Here is a 23109-nt window from a genome sequence, read left to right on the forward strand (position 1 = left end):
TGATTGTGAATTTTTAGGCTGTGAAGCCCCTTGGGGAATATTTTAACTCTTAAAAAAAAAACTAACCTGATGAGATAGGAGGGCGCCCCTCACAGTCTGGCTTCTGCCAGGGAGAGGCCAGGGTGTTGGGAAGGAGGGCTGAGGGGCGGGGGAGCAGGGGACTGACTTTCCCGTCCCAGCGGAAATGACCTGGCCCCGGGTCAAGGGGGACTCAGGCCAGATGACAGGGAGGGCACCTCTGTCCTTTCTGCTAGATTGGCATGTTCTTCCATGGGCATGATTACTGATATTTTTTAACAAGTAATTTAAGAGACCAGTGGTATCCCAAGTGTGTGGCGGAGGGAGCTGGTCCGTGCACCTGCTCCACCCCTGCGATGGAGCAGGTCCCAGCTCACTTCCATCCAAGGGAAGCCCTGCCTGGAGGGATGTGGGGTGGTTGCTGGGGGGTCCAAGGTCATTGGGCAGCTGCCCACGTCCGCAGAGGCACGAGGTGCACGGCCCCTCCGGCCAGTCGGATGGAAACCAGCAGAGGCACAGTCCTGCCTGCTCCCCAGGACAGTGCCCAGGGGTAGCAGGGCTGGGGACAGGGGAACGGGTCTATCCTCCAACCACACGTCCCTCCACCCTGCCCACAGGCTTTCTCTCACACCACCGGGGCTCCGGAACCCTGCCCAGCAATTAGGCTGACCCCTCAACCTCGAGGGGGAGAAACAAGGCGCCCTGGTTGCCCCACATGCTGTCTAACCATTCCCTTCCTCTTTTCCAGAAACTCCTGAGCAAACACCAGGCACCGGGACGACTTCTAATTTAATATTATAAAAACCACGGTGGCACAGAGCCAGGAGCTGCATCTTAAATTCCTAGGGCCACTGATGAGCGCTGAACTCCCGCTGGAGCTGTCGTCAGGCCAGACACACAGAAGCGGTGGCTGTGGCGGCAAAAATACACGGAGCACGGCCTACGCCCGCCACAGCCACGGCCCACGGCGGCCACGGCCACCCCCCGCGGCTCCCCGACTCGGCAGCGTCCGCGGGAACCCGCCACCTGTACAGAAGGCAGGATTCAGTGGTGATGCCACAGAGTGTGCAAACGAGGAGAAACTCCTGGAAGGAGACACAGTTAGTTTTTTCCTCTTTTGACACCTTTCTTCCTCGTCCAAAGGAAGTCTCTTAATTGAAGCCTGCGATGGGGTGTGCTCCCTCTATTGCCAAGTGACCTTGGCACACAGGACGCTCTGCTTTTTATTACAGATTATACTTTCCTTTTTTTTCTTCTGAGTCTCTAGAAAAAATCAGTGATTACAATTTTGTTATCTTCTTGGGGGAAAGAAAGGTGAAGCTGACTGGGTTGGCGCTGTCTGCACAGTGATTTGACAATTGGGGTGACAGCATAACTACTGAGCAATTTTTTGCACAATTCAAAAACTCATTTTTTTTTTTTGGGCCAAGGAATCAGTCTAACAAACACATCCCACTCTTGCTGAAAATAATTTCTTTTCCCAACTCTTCTAGGAATAAAACACTTTTAATGTATTTGTCAGGAATCGACACTTCATTTAATAAGATTAAAAAGTGACAATTTAAAGAGCAATTGAGAAGAGTCCCACATTCATCACGGGCTCGTAGTTCTAACTAAAGTCAGAAGTAAAACAGAAAAAGCACTGAGAACGCGGGCAAACAAGCATCTGTGTACGGGGGGGGGGGGGTGCACGTTGTCATCCTATTACCCGTTTCAGATCCAAAGTGCTCGGCGGCAACCCCGTCTTTGAGACCGCCATGACCAGGCCGCCAGCCCCAGGCACACATGCACCGGACACAGGGCCCACCTGGTGCGCTTGGGGTCCCCCCAACTGGCCCACCCAGCAGCTGCCAGGGGCGGAGGCTCTCCCCACAAAGCCCCAGTGCCGTTTATTTTTACTCTGCCCCAAATCACGATCTGCAGTGAAGGGCGGGGGGCAGTTCCGGCAGCATCCGATTTCTTGACCTGGGCGGTGGTCACAAAGGTGTCGTTTCAGGGTAACTGGGGAGCGTCACAGTCAAGGGCCTCAGGCCACGAGCTCCCCTGTCTGTCCCCACGGAGGCCAGACCTCAGCTGACCTCTCCTCACACCAGTAGCACCCAGGCCGCACCTCCGAGGGCGGAGTCCCTCATCTGCCCTGGCCCCCTCATGACTTGGCCGTGTGTCCTTCCCCACACTTTGCAGGGGGGTCAGCCCCCACCCTCCGCTGCGATGAGGACTCCGTGGGCATCAGGGACTCCTTCTGGCTGCAGGCCAGGCCTCCCAACTGCACTCCCATTTAGCTCCATTGGCCTCTTCCAGGTTGGGGCCGTCCTCCACAGGGCCAGCCAGGGTTGCGGGGACTGCCAGGCCACTTGGCGGCCCACTCATCCCTCACTCCTGGAGATCCACGCTTCACTCTGCGTGTGTCCGTATCTGCGGGGCCACCCAGCAGCCCTGGCCCCCTCACCCCCCATCAGAAGGCCCACACAGAGGGCGGAGCCCGCCGGCCTGGTAACAGGAGGTAGACCAGAGAGGCTTCTGCTGAGCTTCGTCGACGTCTGCCTGGGGCCCAGAGGGGCTTCCACGCGGGCAGGGCCTCCGGTCAGGCCAGGAGACCTGGGGGCGGCCAGCCGATGGGCGCGCTGGGAGCGGGTAGGGAGGGGAAGGAGGCGCTGCCTGTGCTGGCAGCTCTGCCCCCTCTCCCCCTTCCTTCCCTTGTCTGCGGAGCCAGACCTGGGGCATGCGTGGAAGGTGCAGGCGCTGAAGGAGATCTGCGGGAGGGGGGGGGACAGCAGGCTGCTGGCCGGGCAGCGCCCAAGGGTGGGCGTGCGCCTCTTCGGGGGGACGTGGAGCTGCTGCCAAACCCGTGGCCCAAGGCGATGTGCGCTGTGGGGGCACGGGCCCCACAGTCTGGAGATGGAGCGTGGGAACCATCCGGGTCCCCACCAGCCCGCTGTCTCTTCCCAAGCCAGCAGCGACCGCCTCCGAGCCCCAGGACTCCTCTCTGGGCTCGAGGTCTAGGCAGCAAGCCTTCTAGCGAGTGGATACGTAGCGAATGCCTGAGCTCAGGCCCTGCTGGCTCCCTGGCACCTGCTGCTCCCCACCAGGTAGAGCCAATGCCGCCCAAGGAAGTGCGTGCGAGGGGACAGCGCTTCTCCACGCTGACCTACCACCGGAGACTGGTGCTGTCACCAGCGTCACATGGGGTTGTGGGAGCCACCCTCCTCCTGTGACATGCCTGGTACCCCTCAGGGGCTCCAGGGACTCCCCACAAGGTGGGGAAGGGGCAGCTGGCGCTGTGGCTCCTCTTCCCCAACCCCCCCAGTGTCCCTCCACGCCGTGTTCAAACAGAAAGCCCACCTTCCTGTTTAGTCAGGTGGCCCGATGCCCCCTACCCTTCCCATATCGATAGATCACTCGAGACCAGGTCACACTGGGGAAAGCATTTAGTAAGTCGACCCAGTGACTCTGTGTCTGCCCACAACCAGTGTGTGTTCAAGACCCCAAGACGGAAGTCCGGGTAAGTCCACCCTCCTCCAAGGGGATCACAGGGTGTGCAGAGGCCCCGAGGCTGCCTCTGGGGGCCCCGAGGTCCGTGGTGCCCAGCCAGGCCACTGGGTGGGCCCCAGGGTGAGGAGAGGACAAGCAGGCAGAGGCCAGCGGGTTACGCAGGGTGGTCGGCGCCCAACTGGAAACCACTGTGTAGGAGGCGCGACAGGGCTGGCTCGGCCACCGCAGTCGGGAGGCCCGCTCCGTTGAGGACGAGGAGAAAACCTTCCGAGAACTGCTTTTTGTTCTAAACCCCAGGTCGGCAGTACGGCCTGCGGGGGGGAGGCACAGCAGCGCCGCCTAAACCTGCTGCAAAGGCCCAGTTCCCTGTCCCCAACCCCGACCCCCGCTCGGCCACTGTGCTGACTCCTCGGCCCAGCCGGAAGCTGCCGCACACTTATATACACATTTACATACGTCGGACCATGAAATTAGCAGGTGGCTTAGCAACTCCTTCTTTGGCAGCCTCCCAAGCTCAAAGGCTGGATGCGTCTCAGGAATGACAGGTTAATAACTCAGGAATTCGAGTGATCATTAACTCCAGTGTCATTGGATTGATTTCCTCATTGTGTATTTTGCTGAACTTCCTCGGAGGATTTTCCCTGTCAGACCAGGGGCCGTGATGAGCTGCGTCTGTGCTTCACTCGGGAGACGGGAGACCTGGGCAGTGCTTCTCTGCTCCACCCCAGGCTTAACTGCTCAAAACTAAGGAGGGAAATTACAGCATCAAGAGGGATGAAAACAAGGGATGTGCTGTTTGAGCAGTGCAAAAAACGATCTGGAACACCTATGATTCAGCAAATGGACAATAACTAAAAGAAATTCTTAAAAAATCAGTTACCACGGCAATGTGTTCCATGAAAGTCAGCACTTTACAGAAACCCACTGCCTTCGGGTGCCTCCCGGGAGCAGAGGCCACCCCCTGCCCTGCACGCGCCCCTGCTGCGCTATGCTTTGTAGGAATTCCGACACCACCCATCTACCGCCCATCTACCGCTTCCCTCTGTCCCCCTTGCCCCAGTGACATTAGAGAGGTAGGGTGTTAATGGTGGACTTGATGAAGTTTGAAGACCCATTTTCTCCCCCTGGAGACCAGCCTGATTTGAACAAATTGAGGAGAACAAAGCAGCCCCCTTTCTGTCCTTGGGAGAACGCCTGTTGTGTGTCCCTTTTTGCAGCGGGCTTTGCTCCTCCCTGGAGGGGTCAGGGGCAGTCAACAGAGATCCCTCCTGGCGGGGGGGGGGGGGCACCAGTCCTTGCCTCTGCCCTCAATGGGGCCTGGGGGCCCTTTACTGGTGCTGCCGGTTGGGGGAGCGAGAGGCGGAGCCGGGGCTGGAAGGCAGGGAGCTGCCGCTGGGGGCCTGCAGGGCGTGGGGGTCGAGCTGCGGACCCGGGCTGGGCTCCCCTGGCCCCGACTCCTCACTGCTGTCCTCCTTATGGCTGCTCTGCTGCTCCGGACACTCAAAGTGGACACAGTGGAACACCTGGCGAGAGAGAGCAAAGGCCCGTGAGCGATGGCGGGTGTCCTTCTGGGCCGGCGGCCCCGGGGCTGCGACGAGAGGCTGGTGCACCTGTCTCAGTTGGGACAGAGGCAAATGGGCTGAGGGTCTGTGGGTTACAGGCAGTAACACGGCCTCCTAGGAAATGTCCTCTCTGGATTACTCCATTTCGGGTTCCTTTTGTCACAGGAGCGCTCTTGTAATTAATTGATGAATCCCTGCCTTTGGCAGTTGGGTTAAGAGTCACCAGGGCTTGACTGGGGTGACAGCTGCACATAAAAACCCCTGCGTCGTACGCTGCAAATGGGTGAGTTGTACGGCCTGTGGGTTAGATTTCACTAAAGTCGGTATTTAAACATAAAGTGAGCAGGGCGTCAACCCCCTGGGGGAGGACCAGGGCCCATCTCCCAGGGTCAGATCAAGTCCCCCTCTCAGGCGTTTCCTGTGCCCTGGGGGACACGATGGGGCCAATCTGGAAGGAACGCCCTCCGTGGAGGGTGGAGGCCAGGCGCAGGAGCCAGGCAGAGCTGGCTAAGCCGGAGTGCTCTGTGCTCAGCAAACCGGGGGAGGCCTGCCTGGCCCTGGGAATTCACAGCATGCGGTGTGTGCGGGTGTGAGCCTGACACGCGGCTGTGAAACAGGTCACCGCTGGTGTGTGAGCTGGGGCGACTGGCGACGGCCAGGAAGTCTGTGGGAGGCGGCCTCTAGGGCAGCTGCCCTACCCTCCCTGGCACACCCGGATATTCCTTTCTCTACCAACACCGCCTGCCCCGAACTCTAAAGGGGAACAACCCCATCCTCTGCACCGTGGTTTTTGGTGTGGGGTATGCAGATCCACTTTCCAAGGGCGTGCTGGCGGTTTTCAGGGAATGAATTTCCAGATCCTCAACCCCCATATTTCCTAAAACTGCCTGCACACATGACTGAATTCACAACACCCTCCCCACCCCCACGGAAGGAGAGCACAGCAGTCACCTGGCCTCAGCGAGGGGCCCTCGCACCTCCTGGGCCCCATGAGAGCGGGGCTCCGCCCCAGTTAGATGTTCAGAATTCAGAACTGATGGGTAATCGGGACTCAGGTGACTTTTTAAACATAATTGAGATTTTTCCAGAATTTAAACATTTTCAAGATATACTGGCTAAAGCCCATGAGTAAAAGTCTTGCACGATGACTACAGATTTGCTGTGCCTTATTCAGGGAGTTGGTTAAAATCTATTTTAGTGAATCATGTCATTAAATATTTATTTACTTCTAGTAATTGGTTCCTCATCTTCCATCTTATGTTTTTTTTACCTCCTATTTATAAAAATAATTGTATTTCAACTTAATATTTTCCTTTTCAACCTTACATGTTCAAAGGGTTATTGTACTTTTTCCCAAAGTTCTTTTAGGAGATAAGCAAAAAAAAAAAAAAAAAGAAAAGAAATGTTTGAAGGCCCCTGCTTCTGTCTGTCCTCAGAGGAGATTCTAAGCCCTCAAGAGAGTGCTTTTAAAAGTTAACAGGCAGGGCCCGGAGGACAGAGGGGCATTTGAGGGTTAGAAGTGTTTCGGGCAAGGGGAGTAACACTGCTGAAGACCCTCAGGAAGAGAAGGCCCAGTGTTGAAGGAAAGACCCGGGTTGGTGAGGCTGGCGAGGTGTCTGGGGAGAACATTCCATGACCTGCTCGTCCCATGAACACCGCTTCCCACAGGGCTGGGCTTGTACGTCAGATCCAACAACAAAGGCCCTCCAAAGTGTGCACGCTGGTGATGAGGTGCCAGGATGTTTGGACAGACTGGTCTGGTCACCAGGGACAGGGTGGCCCGGAGATGGAGGACAGTGGGGTCAACTCAGGGCCAACGGTGTTGTCCAGGGCAAGAGCTGAGAGCTCTGGGCCGCAGGTCACAGAGGCCTGTGAGGAGGAAGGGAAGGGCTGTGGTCCAGGAGGAGTTGATGCCTCGTGGCATCAACCTTGGCTACCTGTTAGAGGTGAAGTTCAGCAAAGTGGGACAAATCCAGGAGGGGGCCCAGACTCTGAGATGAGCTGGCACAGGAGCTGGAGCCCAGGTGGAGGTGGGGGGAGAGGCAGCGCAGGAAGGGCTGCACAGACACATTGGGGAAACTGAGGGGTCTGAGGAGGGCTAGATCCAAGCAGGAGGCAGTGGCAGCCAGCGGGAGGGTGGCAGCAGGGGCAGACAGAGGGTCAGCTGGAATGGGGTATAGGGGTGAGTTCTACTTTCTGAGGGGCCCCATGGCGCAATGGTCCTACACACACTGAGGTGCTGGGCTGGTGATGTGCCAGGGGATTTTCGGGGGGAGGCCCAACAAACACTTGCGAGGGCCCTGGCTCCCCTAACAGTACGACCTCCTCCCCAGGCTCTCTCCCTGTTGTCTCCAGCCTTCTGCTAAAGAAGTAAGATGGCGAGACCTGTAAGGGTGTCACTAAACTTGGGTACGGACACGGAGTGCATGCCTGGAGCCCGTGCAACAGCCACGAAGGACAGGCCGTGTGACACGGGGGCATGGCATGCTCCCAGCCCACGAGGGTGGGACACACTGCTGGCTCTTCCCTGGCCACCCAGTGCTTCCAGGAGAATGACAGTGCCCCCACCCCTCCTGCTCCCTCTGGTAGGGTTCCACCCTTTCTTTCGTGGACCTGTTGGCTGGACCGGAGCCACTCAGCATCTGGTGTGCCCACGTCTGGGGAGTCTCTTCTGGATAAGGGCCTGTGTGCAGTGGCTAAGGCGCTGACACTCCAGGGGTGGGCAGGACGCAGGGCAGGGCTGGTGGACCCCTGCTACTCTTCCCAAGGGAGAGCTGGGGCGGGGAGGGGGGTGGGGAGGGAACAGTCCCTCCTTCATCCGAGGGCTCTATGTCCTCCACGGCTGAGCACGTGCATGTACATGCACTGTGCACACATACACATGTGCGTGCACACACATGACCTACTGCAGAATCAGGTGCACAGAGAAGACAAGTATCAACTGTAAGATTATAGTCAAAATATAAATTCTGTGCTTACCTTCCTGCATCACTATTTTCTCCATGTTCCCACTTAATTCATTTATCCACTGCTGTTTCAAATTTCACATCTCAAACTCTAATACAAACACTAATGGAGGCCATGCGTCTCCAGGTCCGCCCTGTTCACAGGGGCAGAGCTGGTCTCCTAGAGGGAGCAGATCTCTCTCTCTTCACAGCTCAGACTGGGCCTGCTCTCGCCATGGTGCTCCTGGGGGCCTCGCAGCATCTGTCCCTCCTTCCTTTTCCTTTCTTCTCATCCTCCCTGCCAGTTAGAGTAAATCCCCCTGTTTGGGCCCATCCGCAGGTACTCACCTGTCAACAGCCCTATGGGAGGGCCTTTTATGATTTTAAACGGTCTGGGCCATCAGCTCTGACTTGTACCACACAGGGCAAATCCAAACGGCCTCTACGTGGCAGCTATTAATCCATTCTCCACCAGTTTAACATTCTATAAGTTTTTCAAGTTTTTCACTTTTTCCAGCTGCCTGATGGCACTGCCCTGTGGCCCCGGGGTGGGCATACAGGTGACCAGACAGGAGAGATGGGCCCCCTCCGAGCTGAGCTTCAATCTAGGACCCAAGGGTGTCACTGAAGGACCAATGAACTTTAATGTGGGTTCCCTGAGCATCTCCAGAGAGCCGAGGAAAAGCAGTTTTACAAATGGAAAAATGGATAAGGCCTGGAGTCAACAAACACGTAAAATGTGTAGTGGGAGTTAGAACGAGCAGGCAAAGAGTGGGCAGCCGTAGGGAAAGGAAGGGTGCTTCCGTGTGCCAGGCACAGAGGGCAGAGGGACCCCACAGCCGTAGGAGGAGTAGCCAGAGGAACTGGGTTACTGGAGTTTGGAGGTCAGGAGGTCTGCATGTATTCATTCATTTCTTCATTCACTCCACAACTTTATGAGGCACCCCTGCACGCCCACCATGTGTGTCCTGGTTCCTCAGAGGGTGCACAACCCAGTAAGGACAGCTCACACACTGGTGGACGAGTAAGTGGTTCTGGGCCTATAGGAGGCCGTGAGGGTATAGCGGGGTCACAGGCCAACTGGAGCAGTTGGAGAAGCTTCTTGGGGAAGGAGATACCTGAGCTGAGTCGGGAAGCTTGAGGCAGCCAAGCAGGAAAGGCCAGAGGAGGGAGCCCTTGACGCAGCAGGAGAGGGGAGGCTACTGTAGCTCTCCAGCCCAGGGTGATGATGGGGGGGAGAGTACACGGTGGGTGGCAGCGGGGGCATGGCTCAGGACAACACTATGAAGATCTGGCCAGACTTGGGCAGGGGGCCAGAGGCTCCGGACCGGGGTGACTCTTAACAAAGGATTAAATTAAAAATACTCCAAAGGAATACATCTTTATAGTGACAAATAAAACTGCCTAAAGGGGGGGAAAGTGTCTAAAGGAAGAAGGTAGGGAAAGAAACCTTTAATCCTTGAAACACCTGATGTAGACTTCAGCAGCAGTTTGGGATACACAGGAAAGAGTCATTTTTAAAGGAAGGTAACAGAACTTGAAAACGGACGCAGTGAGACCTGCACAGCAAAGAAAAGTGGCTCCAAGGGTTCTCTGGGAGGCCTCCTAGGAAGGTGGTGGCCGCAGGGTCCCAGGGGGCTCCAGCCTCAGCCAACCTCTGAGGGCCTGTCCTCACCTTCAGATCTTTCTCCTGTTTCTGTTTTTTTAACCTTCAAGCGCCACTGAGCACAGACATTGACCAGGTGCTGAGCAGGGTGGTGGTGGTGGTGGTGTTGGTGGTGGTGGTGGGGAGATAGCAGGGGCTCCCCTGCCTATATGAATTTACTTTTCTGCAAAGGAGGCCACAGCGTGCCCAGGGTCCCACAGGTGACAGGATTCTACCTCGGGGCTGAGCAGTTCCAAGCCCGCTCACCCCTCTGTGGAACAGCCTGCTGGCTCTACTGTAGGTGGTAACACCACTTGCCGCCTGAACTGGACACCATGCAAGGTCATGGGCACCACTGGCTTATGCCAGGCTGGGAGCCTGGTCACCCAGAGAGGAAGCCGGGGCAGAAAGGGAGCCTGTTGTGAAGAACTGGGGCCCACATGGTTGGGGCAGGGCCCAAAGTGGCCTCCTACCCCTTGAAGAAGTGCCCACGGGAAGAGAGGCTTCAGGCCTCCGCCCTGTGCACACGGAAAGCAGGGGAGGTACCCAGGGGCTCAGGGAGACCTCACTCCAGCCATGGGGCGCAGGGTGCCCCCTGAAGTGTGCGCCTGCTGGCATCACCACTAAGCTCCTCTGCCTTCCTCTAGGGGGAACATCCAGGTCCTGCCGGAGTTTCTCTTTGCTCAGAAGCCTGTGAAATTCCATTCCTTTCCCGCACACCTTCCCAATACTGCAATACCCCTCAGAAAGGATGTGACCAAAAGTGAATGAGGCATACAGGGCAGAGTCGCACTACTGATTTATGCAAAACCATTACCACCGCCGCCGCATCATTTTCCCGTCCCCTTCTCGGCAATCATGTATCCCATTAGCCTGTTTGATTGCCGCTGCTCACAAAGGGGCACCTTCGCTGAACCAGCGTCAATGGCCTCTGGATCTATCCCCCGAGAGGAGCTGGCTAATTTGGAATGTAGTCGTGTGTACGGATCCGACACAGCTTAGTCACTATCCGGGTGTCCTTTTTTGTAGCTGCTGTTTATTATCACTTTGCCTTTCCTCTCTGGGAGCCATAATTCTTGACATGTTTGAGATAGTCTGGGGTGTTCTTTCCTTCGTGAGCCACCTGGAAAGGATGTGTACGGATGCGCCAACCTCTTCTGGGTGACCAGGCTAGCTCCACAGCTGGCTGCTGACCGTGCTGCCTTTCATTACAGGGTCTCCCCAAGCACGGTGTGCTTGACAGATCTGCAAGAGTCTTAGAAGCAGAGAAGCCTCTGCTAATTTTCCCAGGTTGCACTAAGAGTCCACCATGAACTGTAGTAGAAATTGGGAAAATTTAATACATGTTGATCCATGGCTCTACTTTGCTTTTCTGGTTTCTCATGAGTAATTTTCACAGACTGCTTTCATGCCAGCCAATACAAATAGGATTCCTGACCCAAGCTTTCAACTTACATTTCCAAGGTGACATATCTTTATAAAATAGATACCACCTCTCAGTGATATCTGCCCGTAAGTCAGACACAAAGACACGGATTCTGAGTAATACCACCCAGAAGACTGCCTGTTCCACTTTCATGGCGTCTGCTGTGGTGGCACCCTGCACCCACTCCACGGTCAATATGTGCTAACGGGTCCTGATGCTGGTGACATTGAACATCTTTCTTACACTCACCTCAGGAGCAGAGGTTAAGAGTCCCTCTGCAGACTGCAGGGATGTTTTCCTTTAAAAATGAGGCCCACACCAAAGATACAAATGCAATGAAACGCCGGGACACCTGCACCCCGATGTTTCTAGCAGCAATGTCCACAATAGCCAAACTGTGGAAGGAGCCTCGGTGTCCATCAAAGATGAATGGATAAAGAAGCTGTGGTCTATGTATACAATGGAATATTACTCAGCCATTAGAAACGACAAATACCCACCATTTGCTTCAACGTGGATGGACCTGGAGGGTATTATGCTGAGTGAAATAAGTCAATCGGAGAAGGACAAACATTATATGGTCTCATTCATTTGGGGAATATAAAAAATAGTGAAAGGGAATAAAGGGGAAAGGAGAAAAAATGAGTGGGAAATATCAGAAAGGGAGACAGAACATGAAAGACTCCTAAATCTGGGAAACAAACTAGGGGTGGTGGAAGGGGAGGTGGGCGGGAGGTGGGGGTGACTGGGTGGTGGGCACTGAGGTGGGCACTTGACGGGATGAGCCCTCGGTGTTATTCTGTATGTTGACAAATTGAACACCAATAAAAAATAAATTTATTTTAAAAAAATAAATAAAAATAAAAATGGGGCCCAAGTGTCTTCAGCAAAACACCCCTTTTTATAAGCAGAAGTTCTGTTATGTGTTCATTTGAACAGCCCAGAACGTTGTTTTCAGTTAAGACACCCTTTTTAGAGGGAGACATTTTCAGATTGTGAACAATACTTTTTCAGTATTGCTTAGGGGTAACAGGATGCCCAGACCATTTTGCATAACTACTTAATTCTAATAGGTACAAGAGTATACTTCTTGGTGACACTGCTTATGTATGGCAAGTTTTTTAAACTTTCCAATGCTACTTTCCCATATTCGTATAGGCCAGGGCTCCCACAGATCCCTGGAACTTTACAGCTTGGAAGGTTCTGGAAAAAGAGTTGTTTTTTTAAAAAATATTTTATTTATTTATTTATTTATTTATTTATTTATTTATTTATTTATTTATTTAAAGATTTTATTTATTTATGAGAGACACACACACAGAGAGAGAGGCAGAGACACAGGCAGAAGGAGAAGCAGGCTCCATGCAGGGAGCCTGATGTGGGACTCGATCCTGGGTATCCAGGATCACGCCCTGAGCCAAAGGCAGACACTCAACCTCTGAGCCACCCAGGTGTCCCTAGCCTTTCTAATACATATCATTCCAGGTAGCCCTGCAATCCCTAGTTACTTTTTTTTTTTTTTTAAACATGTGCACACTCCAGAGTTCCAGGAGAACCATTTACTCTCTCATCATACTTAATTTGGCCCTGGAGTGTTAGAGGTATCTTTGTTTTTTGAAAAAACAAAAAAAAACGTAAGAAAAAAAAAGGGAAACATTCCAGTTCCAGGTAGAACCTGGTAGGTGTGGCCCCACCAAGGCCCCCTTCCCACTGGAGGGTATCAAGGAAAGCCTGTCTGTGCCCCCTCCCCCCGGAAGGCCAGCATGTGTCACCCCAGCTGTGTGGGGCAGGTCTTCACCTCATCTAGGTGACATGTGTCTATTCTGTCCAGAAGCTCCAACTGCATGGAGATTGTGGGCCCAGCTCCTAACTGTTGGCTTGGCAGTGAGACATGGCTAGAGATGATCCTCATAAGCCAGATGTCTCCCTTTGTCTCCCTGTGGAGCGGCTCCCGGGCCTCACTTGCTCAGGTTCTGTGGGCACCTCCTTCTGGGCCAGTAGTTTGGTGCAAAGTTCTTGCTGCTACACTACAATATGCAGCAAGAGTGTTGGTCTGTGGAGTGTTTGGAACAATGGCATTTGCTCCCCCTTTCTCTGCCTAAGCAAATCTTTTATAATAGACATTTTAAAAATAAAGATGCCTATAATAGGTCTTTTCTTTTATTTTAAAGATTTGTTTATTTATTTATTCATGATAGACATAGAGAGACAGAGAGGCAGAGACACAGGAGGAGGAGGAAGCAGGCTCCATGCCGGGAGCCCAACATGGGACCCGATCCCGGGACCCCAGGATCGCGCCCTGGGCCAAAGGCAGGTGCTAAACCGCTGAGCCACCCAGGGATCCCCAGGTCTTCTTTTATAATTATGCTACAAATGAAATATTTTCCTGTTTTTTTGTCTCAGTGGGAAGGAACCCTTAATTAAGATTGAATTCACTCTCCTTATTTTAAAGGCAAGTGTCCTGAGAGTCAGGGAGTGAAGTGACTTGTTGGGGATCACAGGGCTGTTTGGGGGTGAGGCTGGCACCAGTGCTGGGGTCTCCTGGACCATACTCCATGAAGCTTTCCCTTCCTTCCATTCTCCCCTCTCTCCTCCTCTGCTCATTCCCTACTTTCCTTCTCTTCTTCCTTACTCATCAGATGGAGGTTGTCACAAGTGATTCCTGAAAGCTTATTTCCCTCACAACCCTGCACAAAAGCCCTGGCTCTCAGTCTGATTTATGGAGGGGCTCCTGTGTGGGGGACACAGGGCTGGATGCTGGGACACAAGATACCAAGACACCATCTCTGCCTTCAAGAAGGGCAGTGAAGCAGGGACCTGAGCAAAGCCTCTGTAGTAGTATTGGGCAAACTCACAGGTGCCAGGCTGGTTTACCTGTCCCGTGCTCAGGCCCTGCTATTCCTGTGCTTCCCTTGTCTTTGGCCCATACCCAGTCCTGCCCCTGCAAATATCACCCCTGCCTTGCATATATCCCACAGGGCATCCAGGTGCCACCTGAAGCCTGGTTTGTGTTGGTTATTTCTACTCCTGAACACGTTTTATTTATGAGCATCGAGGCTCACTGTCCATTTGCTCTGTTATCTCTCTGAGTCTTCAGTTCTGGTGCTGACTGACCAGGAATCCTGGCCTTGAGAGCCAGCCTATGACTGCTCTGAGGTACAAATCCTCTGGGGGCTTAGAGCACAGCCCCCGGAAGATGTTGGAAGGGGAAATCCTAGGGGAGACTGGGATGGTGTGACCAGACCCAGTGGGGGTGGGGGGAAATGTCTGGGAAATAACTACCACCAGGCCAGGAGTGAATTTTTTGTTTTAAATCCAAAAAAAAAGAGTCCCTTTCCTTGTTTTTGTGGTTTTTTCCCCCTTCACTTGAGCCACATGTTGCTATGGGAACGAGACGGCACTGTGGCACTGGGACCCACGGTGACTCACTGGCCTGACAGAAGCCCGTAAATAAACTCTGCCTCCCTCCAGGCTCGGCGCGGAGTGGTCCTGGAGGGCAGCTCAGGTGGCCACGTGTGGACTTTCTGTCCTGCTGCTGCCGGCTCGGCGGACGCTCCTGCGGCTAGCTCAGCAGCTCACTGCTCTCCCCGCACAGCAGCACAGGGTGTGCACAGGAGTCTGCCCCCCACACACACACCCGGCCACAGCCCCCATGACACAACTGTGTTCCTTCTCTCTGGTCCCCGGGGCCAGGATCCTTTGACCCACTCGGCAGATGCGGCCCCTGCACTGAGTTGAGTTGCTCAGCTGAGTTGCTGGGGCTCACCATCCTGCACGTCGGTCTCCACCATGACTGTCTCTCCACAGGGTCGCTGGAGCCGGTCCTGTGGCTGAACTCTACCAGGCACAAAGCTGCGACGTCCCTAAGGCTGGGCCCTGCCTTGGTTTCTCTCCTAGATGTGGTGCGGGCTAGTGGATGAAGTGTGCCCAAAGGAGCCATCTGCTCACCGAGTCTGTGCCAGGGCAGAGCTGGGCTCATTTCTGTGGCTTCACTATGTGTTCTGTCTTTTTGGGAGACAGAGGAACCTGGATGTTTTAAGGGACCAATTGCCTGGATTCTAATCCTGTCATTCACCAGGGAGGTGACCTTGGGCAAATCACTTAGCATCGCTCAACTCTAGTTTCCTCATCAAACCTTGCTTTTTGCTTAAAACATTTGTACTGTGAAAACCATGCACTAAAGAGTGCATGAAATGCAAATATACAGCTTGTTGAATAACTACATAGTGAATGCCACGTAAACTCCACCAGGGTCAAGGACCCAGAACATTGCTGGTGTTTCTTGGTCCCTCCACGTGGCCGGCCCTTCCTGAGCCAAGCCTCTGCACCCGGAGGGAACCACAATTCCAGCTTTAATAATAATTATTCCTTTGCTTTTTTTTTTTTTTAAGTTTTACTACCTGTGTCCACATCCTTATATGTGATAGCTTACTTTTGCCTGTTTCTGATGTTATATGAATATAATGTTGGCTTCTTTCCTTTGACATGTGTGGTACTCATCCTGTGGATCAGAGCTCCTTGGAAGATGTACTATGCTTGCCTTATCCATTGTCCCTGGATGGACGACTGGGAGGTGTCCCGCTTGGGACTGGTATGAACAGTGCTGCTGTAAGCATCTTTATTCTTGTATCTGGAACATGTGTAAGAGCTTCCTTAGAGAATGCACACAGGTGTGAGATGCTTAGTCTTAGGGTAGATGTGCATATGTAGAAGTTTATTGGATCTTCCCAAAACTGTTGTCTTCAGCGACTACCACAGTTTACATTCCCACGAAGCAGGATGCAAACTCCCTGCTGTTCCTCATCCTTGCCACCACTTGGTAATGAGTTACCTCATTTTTAAAAAGTGGGTGAGAGTAGGATCTACTTCACCTATGCCAATTAGATAGTGTAATTAGCCTAATGGGAGTGGAATAGGGCCTGGCACATAGTAAGTGCTCAGTAAATACAAGCTGCTATAACAATTTACATTAAGAATAATCATTATAATAAGGGTCTTAAACTAGGACATGCTGAGGTATGTGGCATATTTACCTTTCCACTTACAAAAGTGTCTGGTTTCAGAACCTCTTCAGTGCAACTACAGAGAGTCTGCCTTGGAGTGCCACAGGCTCTCAATGGTGAGAGGATGTAATACTAAATCCTTTCCTTTACGTGTCTGGCTGATGCGCGAGGGAGAGATGGACGGACAGACCGAAGGGTTCATTCTCTCACCAGCCAACAAGCACTCTATGCTTACATGCACGGGGCCCGTGTGAGGTGCCAGGGATACAAAGATAAAAGAGACACAGCCTCTTCCCTCAGCTACATAAATTCAGTGAGTGAAAGGGAGCCCTGAGAGCAGCCGACAGACTGGCAATTCCATCCTCAACTTCTGTTACTGACTTGGCAAAGGCTCTCGCATGGGTTCTAGTGAGCAGGACCCCAGCCTTTCTGTATTGCAGACAGTTCATTTTTCCCACAACCCTTTCGTTCTCCTAGGGGCTGCCTGTCCCCCTCAGCTCTCTGCCTACTGTAAATCACTCCAGAACTTGCTCTCAAACCCAGGCTTCCATAAAAGCCATAAAGAGAAACAGGTGTAACTTCTGCTCCCTTTAATACACTGGCTGCTTTTCAGAGATCCCCTGAGAGATCCCCTGTGGACCCAGTCTGATCTCTGAGGGTGGAAGTGTGCGCCTCCGTGGCTCTGCTATGACCATTAATAAAACGGGAGTGAAGGGTCCCACCCAGCCTGGCTCTGCCACGGTCACTGGGGTTGTGGCTTCGGATCTGCCATGAAGTGCCGTCCACAGGGCCCGGGTTCTACCCTTTTTCAGACAAGAGAGGATCAGTGAGGAAGCAAGGTCTGCCTCCTAGGCACTCAGAGGTGATAAGCAGTTGGAGCAGATGGGGAACCACACTCGAATGACCACGTGACCACCAGACTGGCAAGGAAGACAGGCAGACCATGCCTGAGGGAAGAGCCGAGAGGACTATCCGGCTGCCGGCCCCAGGGAGAGTCAGACAAATGGAAGCAACCGAAGGAGAGCAGGACGAGGGCGGCTGTGCTGTAAGACATGGGTCTGCCATCTAGCGCTAGGCGTGACAGGAAGACAAAGAAGACACTGCGAGTGTGCAAAGAAGAGGTGTGAGAAAGGTGTCCGAGGATGAAGGTGAGGCACATGAGTTGTGTGAGAAGCCCACCAGGTGCAGGGGACATTACAGAGGAGGGTGACAGAGCACACACTGGAGGGGAATGAAAGGAAAATGTTCTCAGAAGCTGAGATAAATGACAGGGATGATGCGAAGTACACAAGGGGCAGGAGGTCACGGAAGGAAGTGGTGGAGTCTGTTAGGTAAGCATTAGGGACATTTACTGACAGAAGTTGTCAACGTAGCTAAGAAATGAAATGAATTCCTTGCTGCGGTGCTCACAAAGGAAGATGAGAGACAGATGCCCGCAGTAGACAGACACTTCCCAGAGGAGAGGGATGAAATGCCGCAGGCAATCAGAAGCGTGCCAAAACAGGTGATCAAGAAATCTGAACCTCCGGGTGGCTGGGGCTGCTGTCACCTGGGAGCCTGATGGCAGGAAGCTTGGAAATTAACACGTGGCTGCTGCCCGGGGCCCTTGCACCAGGAAGGGCTGGCCGTGGGGGCAGGACACACACGTCTACACTGGGCAAGCTGCAATCTGTGTTAGCCCGGGAGGCCTTTGCTATTCCAGCAGCAGGCAGGATTTGGAGGTCGGGGTAGTTTCCAGCACCACCTCTGCCTGGCTGCCAGTAGCAACCCCCTACCCCCCAACACTGACACACTGTGCAGCCGCTTTCGGCCTTCTGCCTACGCAGCCCAACCACCACCCCTCCGAATGCTCTTCAAGTCACAGGTGTCTCTGAGCTGTGCTCTCCTTGCCATCCCTGCCATCCACTGTCTGACCTCCTCCCAGGTGGGGCCGTGCCTGCAGCAGTCTTCCATGGAGGATGCAGCAAAGTTATTTATTCACATTTCTCTTTCTGTTATCCACACATGCCAACAACCAATTCCATTTGCGATTCTTGAAATTACCAAAAGCCTTTGGTAACACTCGCTCTGACTAAATGGAGACCACTGATGTCACATGGCAAACAATGACAAGGCTGAGGAGAACCTGCCTCTCCCTATACTACCCTCAACTGCGAGAAAGAGGCGGCCTGACCCCAATATTCTGATTGATGGCAGGGTTCTGGCTTCCATAGGACTAGGGATTGGGCTTGTCCTGGACCCCCCTGAGTGTGCCCCCCGCCTCCTTTCCCTGGCTGTCTGTGCCACCTCAGCTCTCCTCCAGAGCTGCCTCCCCCAGGAGACCTGCTCCACCAGACTTCGTCATCCCCCTTCCCCTAAAGCAACCTTGTCTCTCACATCTCTGATCGCCATCACACTGACTTACACACATTCTCGCTGTTCTCTAAGACAGTTGCTACTCTGTCCAAAATGATGCCCCAGAAAAGAAATTTCTCTTTGATAGTTTGCTATATTGATACTCAGGGAGATTCAGCACTTTCGTGTCTGCTAATGTGTTCGGAGAAAGACCAGTTTGTGGGTCTTGCCTTATGATCCCGTTCATTATTTATTTTATGATTTAAGATGTTCCCCCGTGGGCAACACCACATTGAGGATTTCTTCCCCAAACAGTAAGGGAACTCAGTAAGGCAGCTGAGCAAGTTGCTCATCAACCAAAAGCAACGGATCACCAGTTAATTAGTGACCTACTGGTCAACGTGTTCAAATGGGCTGGTTGATGTGGTTGGAGCTCCCTGCACAGATGGTTCAGGAAACTCACCCAGGAAGAGAAATCCTTGCATTCCAACTCTAGGGTTCTGTCATGGGAAATTATTCTTCACGTGGTCACTGCGGTGATAGTGTTGGGGATAAACCCTGAGAGACCCTCATCACACTCACTCCAGTGCGCCTTGGCCTTCTCAGACTAGAATTCCTTCTGCTGGAAAACCTAACTGCAGAGTCCCATGGAGGAATTAAAGGCAGAATTGTTTTGGGGTTTGGGTTTTTTTTTTTTTTTAGATATTACATAAGAAATAAGTGACTGCAAATGAAAAATATTACCTTGATCTAGTGTTATGTAAAGATAAATTTAAATTGTTTTCTGATTTGATACATAATAAACATATGGCTTAATGTAAGTTTAAGTTGCAAGAAAAACTGGGACTTATTGGCATAATTTTAAAAATATGCTGAGTAATGTAAGGAACTGTTGAATCACTATATTGTATACCTAAGACTAATATAAGACTGTATATTAACTGAACTAGAATTTAAAATTTTTAAAAAGAAAAAAATAAAAAAATATATTTGGTTTGGGGCTCAAATATGTATTAAGTACAGATTCAAATTTATTTTTGTTACCTTATCCAAAAAGAGGTGCTTTTTTGACCTGATGTTTAGAGTTCTTTAATTTTGTGTTACAAAATATCAATTTATTTACTTCTATAATTTTCAGGTTTGTTTAGAAGAGGTAAGAGAGAAAGTTTCAGGCTTCTGTTTATGAGCTCTTCTCTGCAAGAAACACATTGTAGGCATGTATCATTTTTGTTCTAAATGAATAAAAAGGTGAAATGAATATAAATTATAACAATATTTTCACTTTTCAAAATGTGCTTTGAAGTACCAGAAACACCTTGACGTGCTCTGGAGAATTTTGATTTGACAAACACAATACATGAATCCAGGGCCAGCTATGTAATATGCAGGGCTCAGCACAAAATAAAAATATAGAGCCTCTTACTCAAAAAGCAGGAAAAAAGCTTTTTCTTTCCTCTCATGATTTCTCTCCTGACACGACACAAAGTTTTCTTTTGTTACTAAATGTTATAATCCTGTGGGCAGGGGAACTCCTGAGGCCAGGTCGGACTGTCCTAGGCACCTGGGGCCTATCCTGTGACTCAGGTGAGATTCACACTAGACCCTGACCCTCCTTGCAAACAGTGGAAGGTAGCAGTAGTCATGGGACAGGCTAAGACGGGGGAGGCTGGCCAGGTCCAGGCACGGGGGGTCAGGGAGTGGGTGGCTGAGAATCTGTTCTGGGAAGGCCAGAGGGGGCAGAGGCCGGCTTGTGTGTGAGCCGAGGCTCCCAGCGCCTGGTGGATGTTTCATTGTCCCATGGGGCTCCCCTTATAAAAACAAATTCATAGGTAAAATTTTGAAGAATTCAAGACGGTGCCTGTGAGCATTAAACCCCAAGCATAGAGCCCCCTTCTGGGTGTGGAGCCCCACGCAACTGCCCCAGTCACATGCCCCAGGGAGCCAGTCCCAGACAAATCTGAGAAAGATCATGTTAAGGTGAAACTGTAGAATGGTTGGTTACCCTTGGGTTTCAGCATTACTGATTCCTATGACTCCTGTCTTGAACCAGCAGTCCTTCAGAGGTTCACACTAAACACACACAACTGCATAAAAAGCAAGGGTGTGATAAGCAGATGAAGTCAACAGGGTGGCCATATGATTGACACAGCATCTCGCCACTAGTGCTCACTCAATACCCACTCAAAGAGCAGAGAAGGTAAGTAATTAACTGATGTTGATTGACTCTAGTCTCACCTTAAAAATGGTGTGAGTGAATGCCCATGTGCCTCTATAAGCCCACTAGGCATCCATATTGTCGAGGGGATGACAGTCCAGGTATGTCTGGCTCAGTCCTGGTTTACACTTGCTATCCTGGTATAATTAGTAATAGTGCCCTTCCTCACACTCAAGTGTCTTGGTTTCTCTATTCACTAAGGGCACTTTTCTTTAAAAAATTTTTTTTTAATTTTTAAAAAAGATTTAATTTATTTGAGAGAGAGAAAGCATGCATGCATGAGTGCAAGTGAGCAGAGGGGCAGAGGGAGAGGGAGAGAGAGAATCTGAAGCAGGCTTCACACCCAGCATGGACAGAGGTGGACACAGGGCTTGACCCCATGACCCTGAGATCATAACCTGAGCAGAAATCAAGTGTTGAACACTTAACAGACTGAACCATCAGGGGTCCCCTGTCTTCTGATCTAGAGGAACCCCATGCATTTCTCAGGGGCCATGTACATTCCAGAGAAAATAGCATGGCCACGTGTGGGGCTCAAGCCCTTCACCTGGCTGCTGCCCTGACTGTGGGTGCCCAGAATGGGGGGAACAACACACCCACTCTTCTGTCATTAAATCCAGAAGTGAAGGAACACCTACACACAAATGGCATGGTCCACTGGAATGACCTAGGCCTGGGCACAAGGGGAGGAACAGGCCCATTTGTAAACACTGATGTGTAGCCTAGCAAAGGATGAAACAGACAGTCAGACAAAACCAGCAATCGTCTGCCATGGTGGCTCCCGTGGAGGTTCCTTAAACACCATGTTCAGAGGGCCAAGGGGCCTCTAAAATAGCTGTTGTCTCGGAGGGCAGAAGACTCTGAGGACAGGGTGTGTGACCTCTCAAGGGCTCTGTGGTTGTCAATTCCACAGGGAGGCTGGTGGGAGTAAGCAAAGCCATAGGAGTTGGCTTTCATTTCCTAGTCAAGAGACATCTAGAAATGATAATGATATCCCCACTGTGCAGGAGCAGGACTTTCTTCTGTAGCAAGCTGTCTGAACAACAGGCCATTAGCAGGGAGAACAAACAGTTCCACTTAACTTGAGATGTAACATTTACCTGTACATCGTGAAACAACACAGTGTCTCTCATGAACGGAGACCCTTACCTCATTTGCTGTGTTGTGTGTTCCAACGATTCGGATGAAGGAGGCAGGCTGTCTTTCAAAAGTTACAGATTGCCAGGACCTGTGAAAGGAAGCACAACCATTTGCCTGGTTAGACGGGACAGTGAACCAGGCCAACAGCACAAGGCAGGAGGAGCTCTATGATGAGGAGGGAGCGTTCCTGTCCTCCATCCTCAGGAGGCCCGTGATAGTTGACCGAAGGGGGAAGGGAATGGGCCTCCACCTCCTGTGTGCCTGAGGGAGGCAGTCTGTACCTAGTGTTCCCATTCAGAGTGCTCCTACCTTCTGTGAAGGCAACTGGAATTTTTATGAGGCTCCCCTCCTCAACAGACACAAAGCACAGTCAAAGTTCATATTGGGACAAGAGCACAGCCAAAGAGAAAAGTGATCCAGGTTGGTGGGGGTTCATAAAATAAATTTCCTCATCTGTGAAACGGGCCTACCTCAGGGGGCTATGCTGGATGGGCTCACCTCTGAGAGGCGTGGTGGGTTCTGGGAGGAGAGTTTTGAACCAGGGCAGGAGTGTGGGCGGGGAGGGGGAAGGCAAGGAGAGGGAGAAGTAGGGGGCCACTTGCTGCTTTGTGAACCCTAGGTTCCTCTGTCTGAACCCTGCCCCCACGCAAGCGATGGCACCTGGGGAAGAAGGGGCGATTTCTCCACAGGCCTCCACCTCTACCCCTTTCCTGCTTCCATATACATCCCTACCAAGGGCTTATTTCTCAGGACCAGCCAGTCTCTGGGTGGACTCAAGAGCCAGTTCATTTAAAGCCCAGCCAAGCAGGCCCTACACAAACCCAGAGAGGAGGGGCTCTGCTCCTGGTTTAGCACTCACAGCTCATCAGAATGCACTGGAGGAGAGCACGGCACCCACGACTGTAAACTCCAATAATATTTTCTGTAATAAATGTGAGGAGTTCACAGTTGTTGCCATCCCTCCTCCGCTCACACAGTGGAAATGCCAGCTGCTGGGAAGCTGTTTCCTGTAATTGTCTAATTACCAAGTAATGCTACCAAAGAAAATATATGTATTTGTGGTTTGTTTTTTCCCCCTTTGGTTTCAGGTGTTCCATCTTCTCTCTCACTATGAGCCTCCCACTGAGATTGATTCACTGCTGCCTGGACACCCAGGCCCCTTAAGGTCATTAAAAAGTCATTACCATCCTGTGTGCAAAGTCTGTGCCTCTGAAAGCAGTTTTCTGGAAACAGCACAAGAAAAATCACTCTTGTTGTAAAAATGCTATTATTCATACATGAAGGTGATGCCATCTGACCATCCCCAGAGCCTGTGCTCCCGGTTCATTT

At 52.0% G+C, this 23109-nt stretch overlaps 1 protein-coding gene across 2 annotated transcripts in view; it reads right to left on the reverse strand.

Moving 5' to 3' along the window:
• Positions 1 to 4176: 4176 nt before the first annotated feature.
• BTBD9 (BTB domain containing 9) overlaps positions 4177 to 23109 on the reverse strand; it is a 410407-nt gene continuing 391474 nt past the window's right edge. Inside the window, exons 10-12 of one of the 2 annotated variants that reach the window (XM_055330427.1) lie at positions 21790 to 21868; positions 4810 to 5033; positions 4177 to 4254 (exon numbers count right to left, since the gene is read on the reverse strand). In XM_055330427.1, the coding sequence (XP_055186402.1) occupies positions 4839 to 5033; positions 21790 to 21868 (274 nt within the window). In that variant the 3' untranslated portion in view covers positions 4177 to 4254; positions 4810 to 4838. Of the gene's footprint in view, positions 4255 to 4809; positions 5034 to 21789; positions 21869 to 23109 lie in introns of those variants that run through there. The other variant, XM_055330425.1, reaches the window with a different exon arrangement.

The sequence above is a fragment of the Nyctereutes procyonoides genome, unplaced genomic scaffold, assembly GCF_905146905.1.
Source record: "Nyctereutes procyonoides isolate TBG_1078 unplaced genomic scaffold, NYPRO_anot_genome, whole genome shotgun sequence".
Lineage (NCBI taxonomy): Eukaryota > Metazoa > Chordata > Mammalia > Carnivora > Canidae > Nyctereutes > Nyctereutes procyonoides.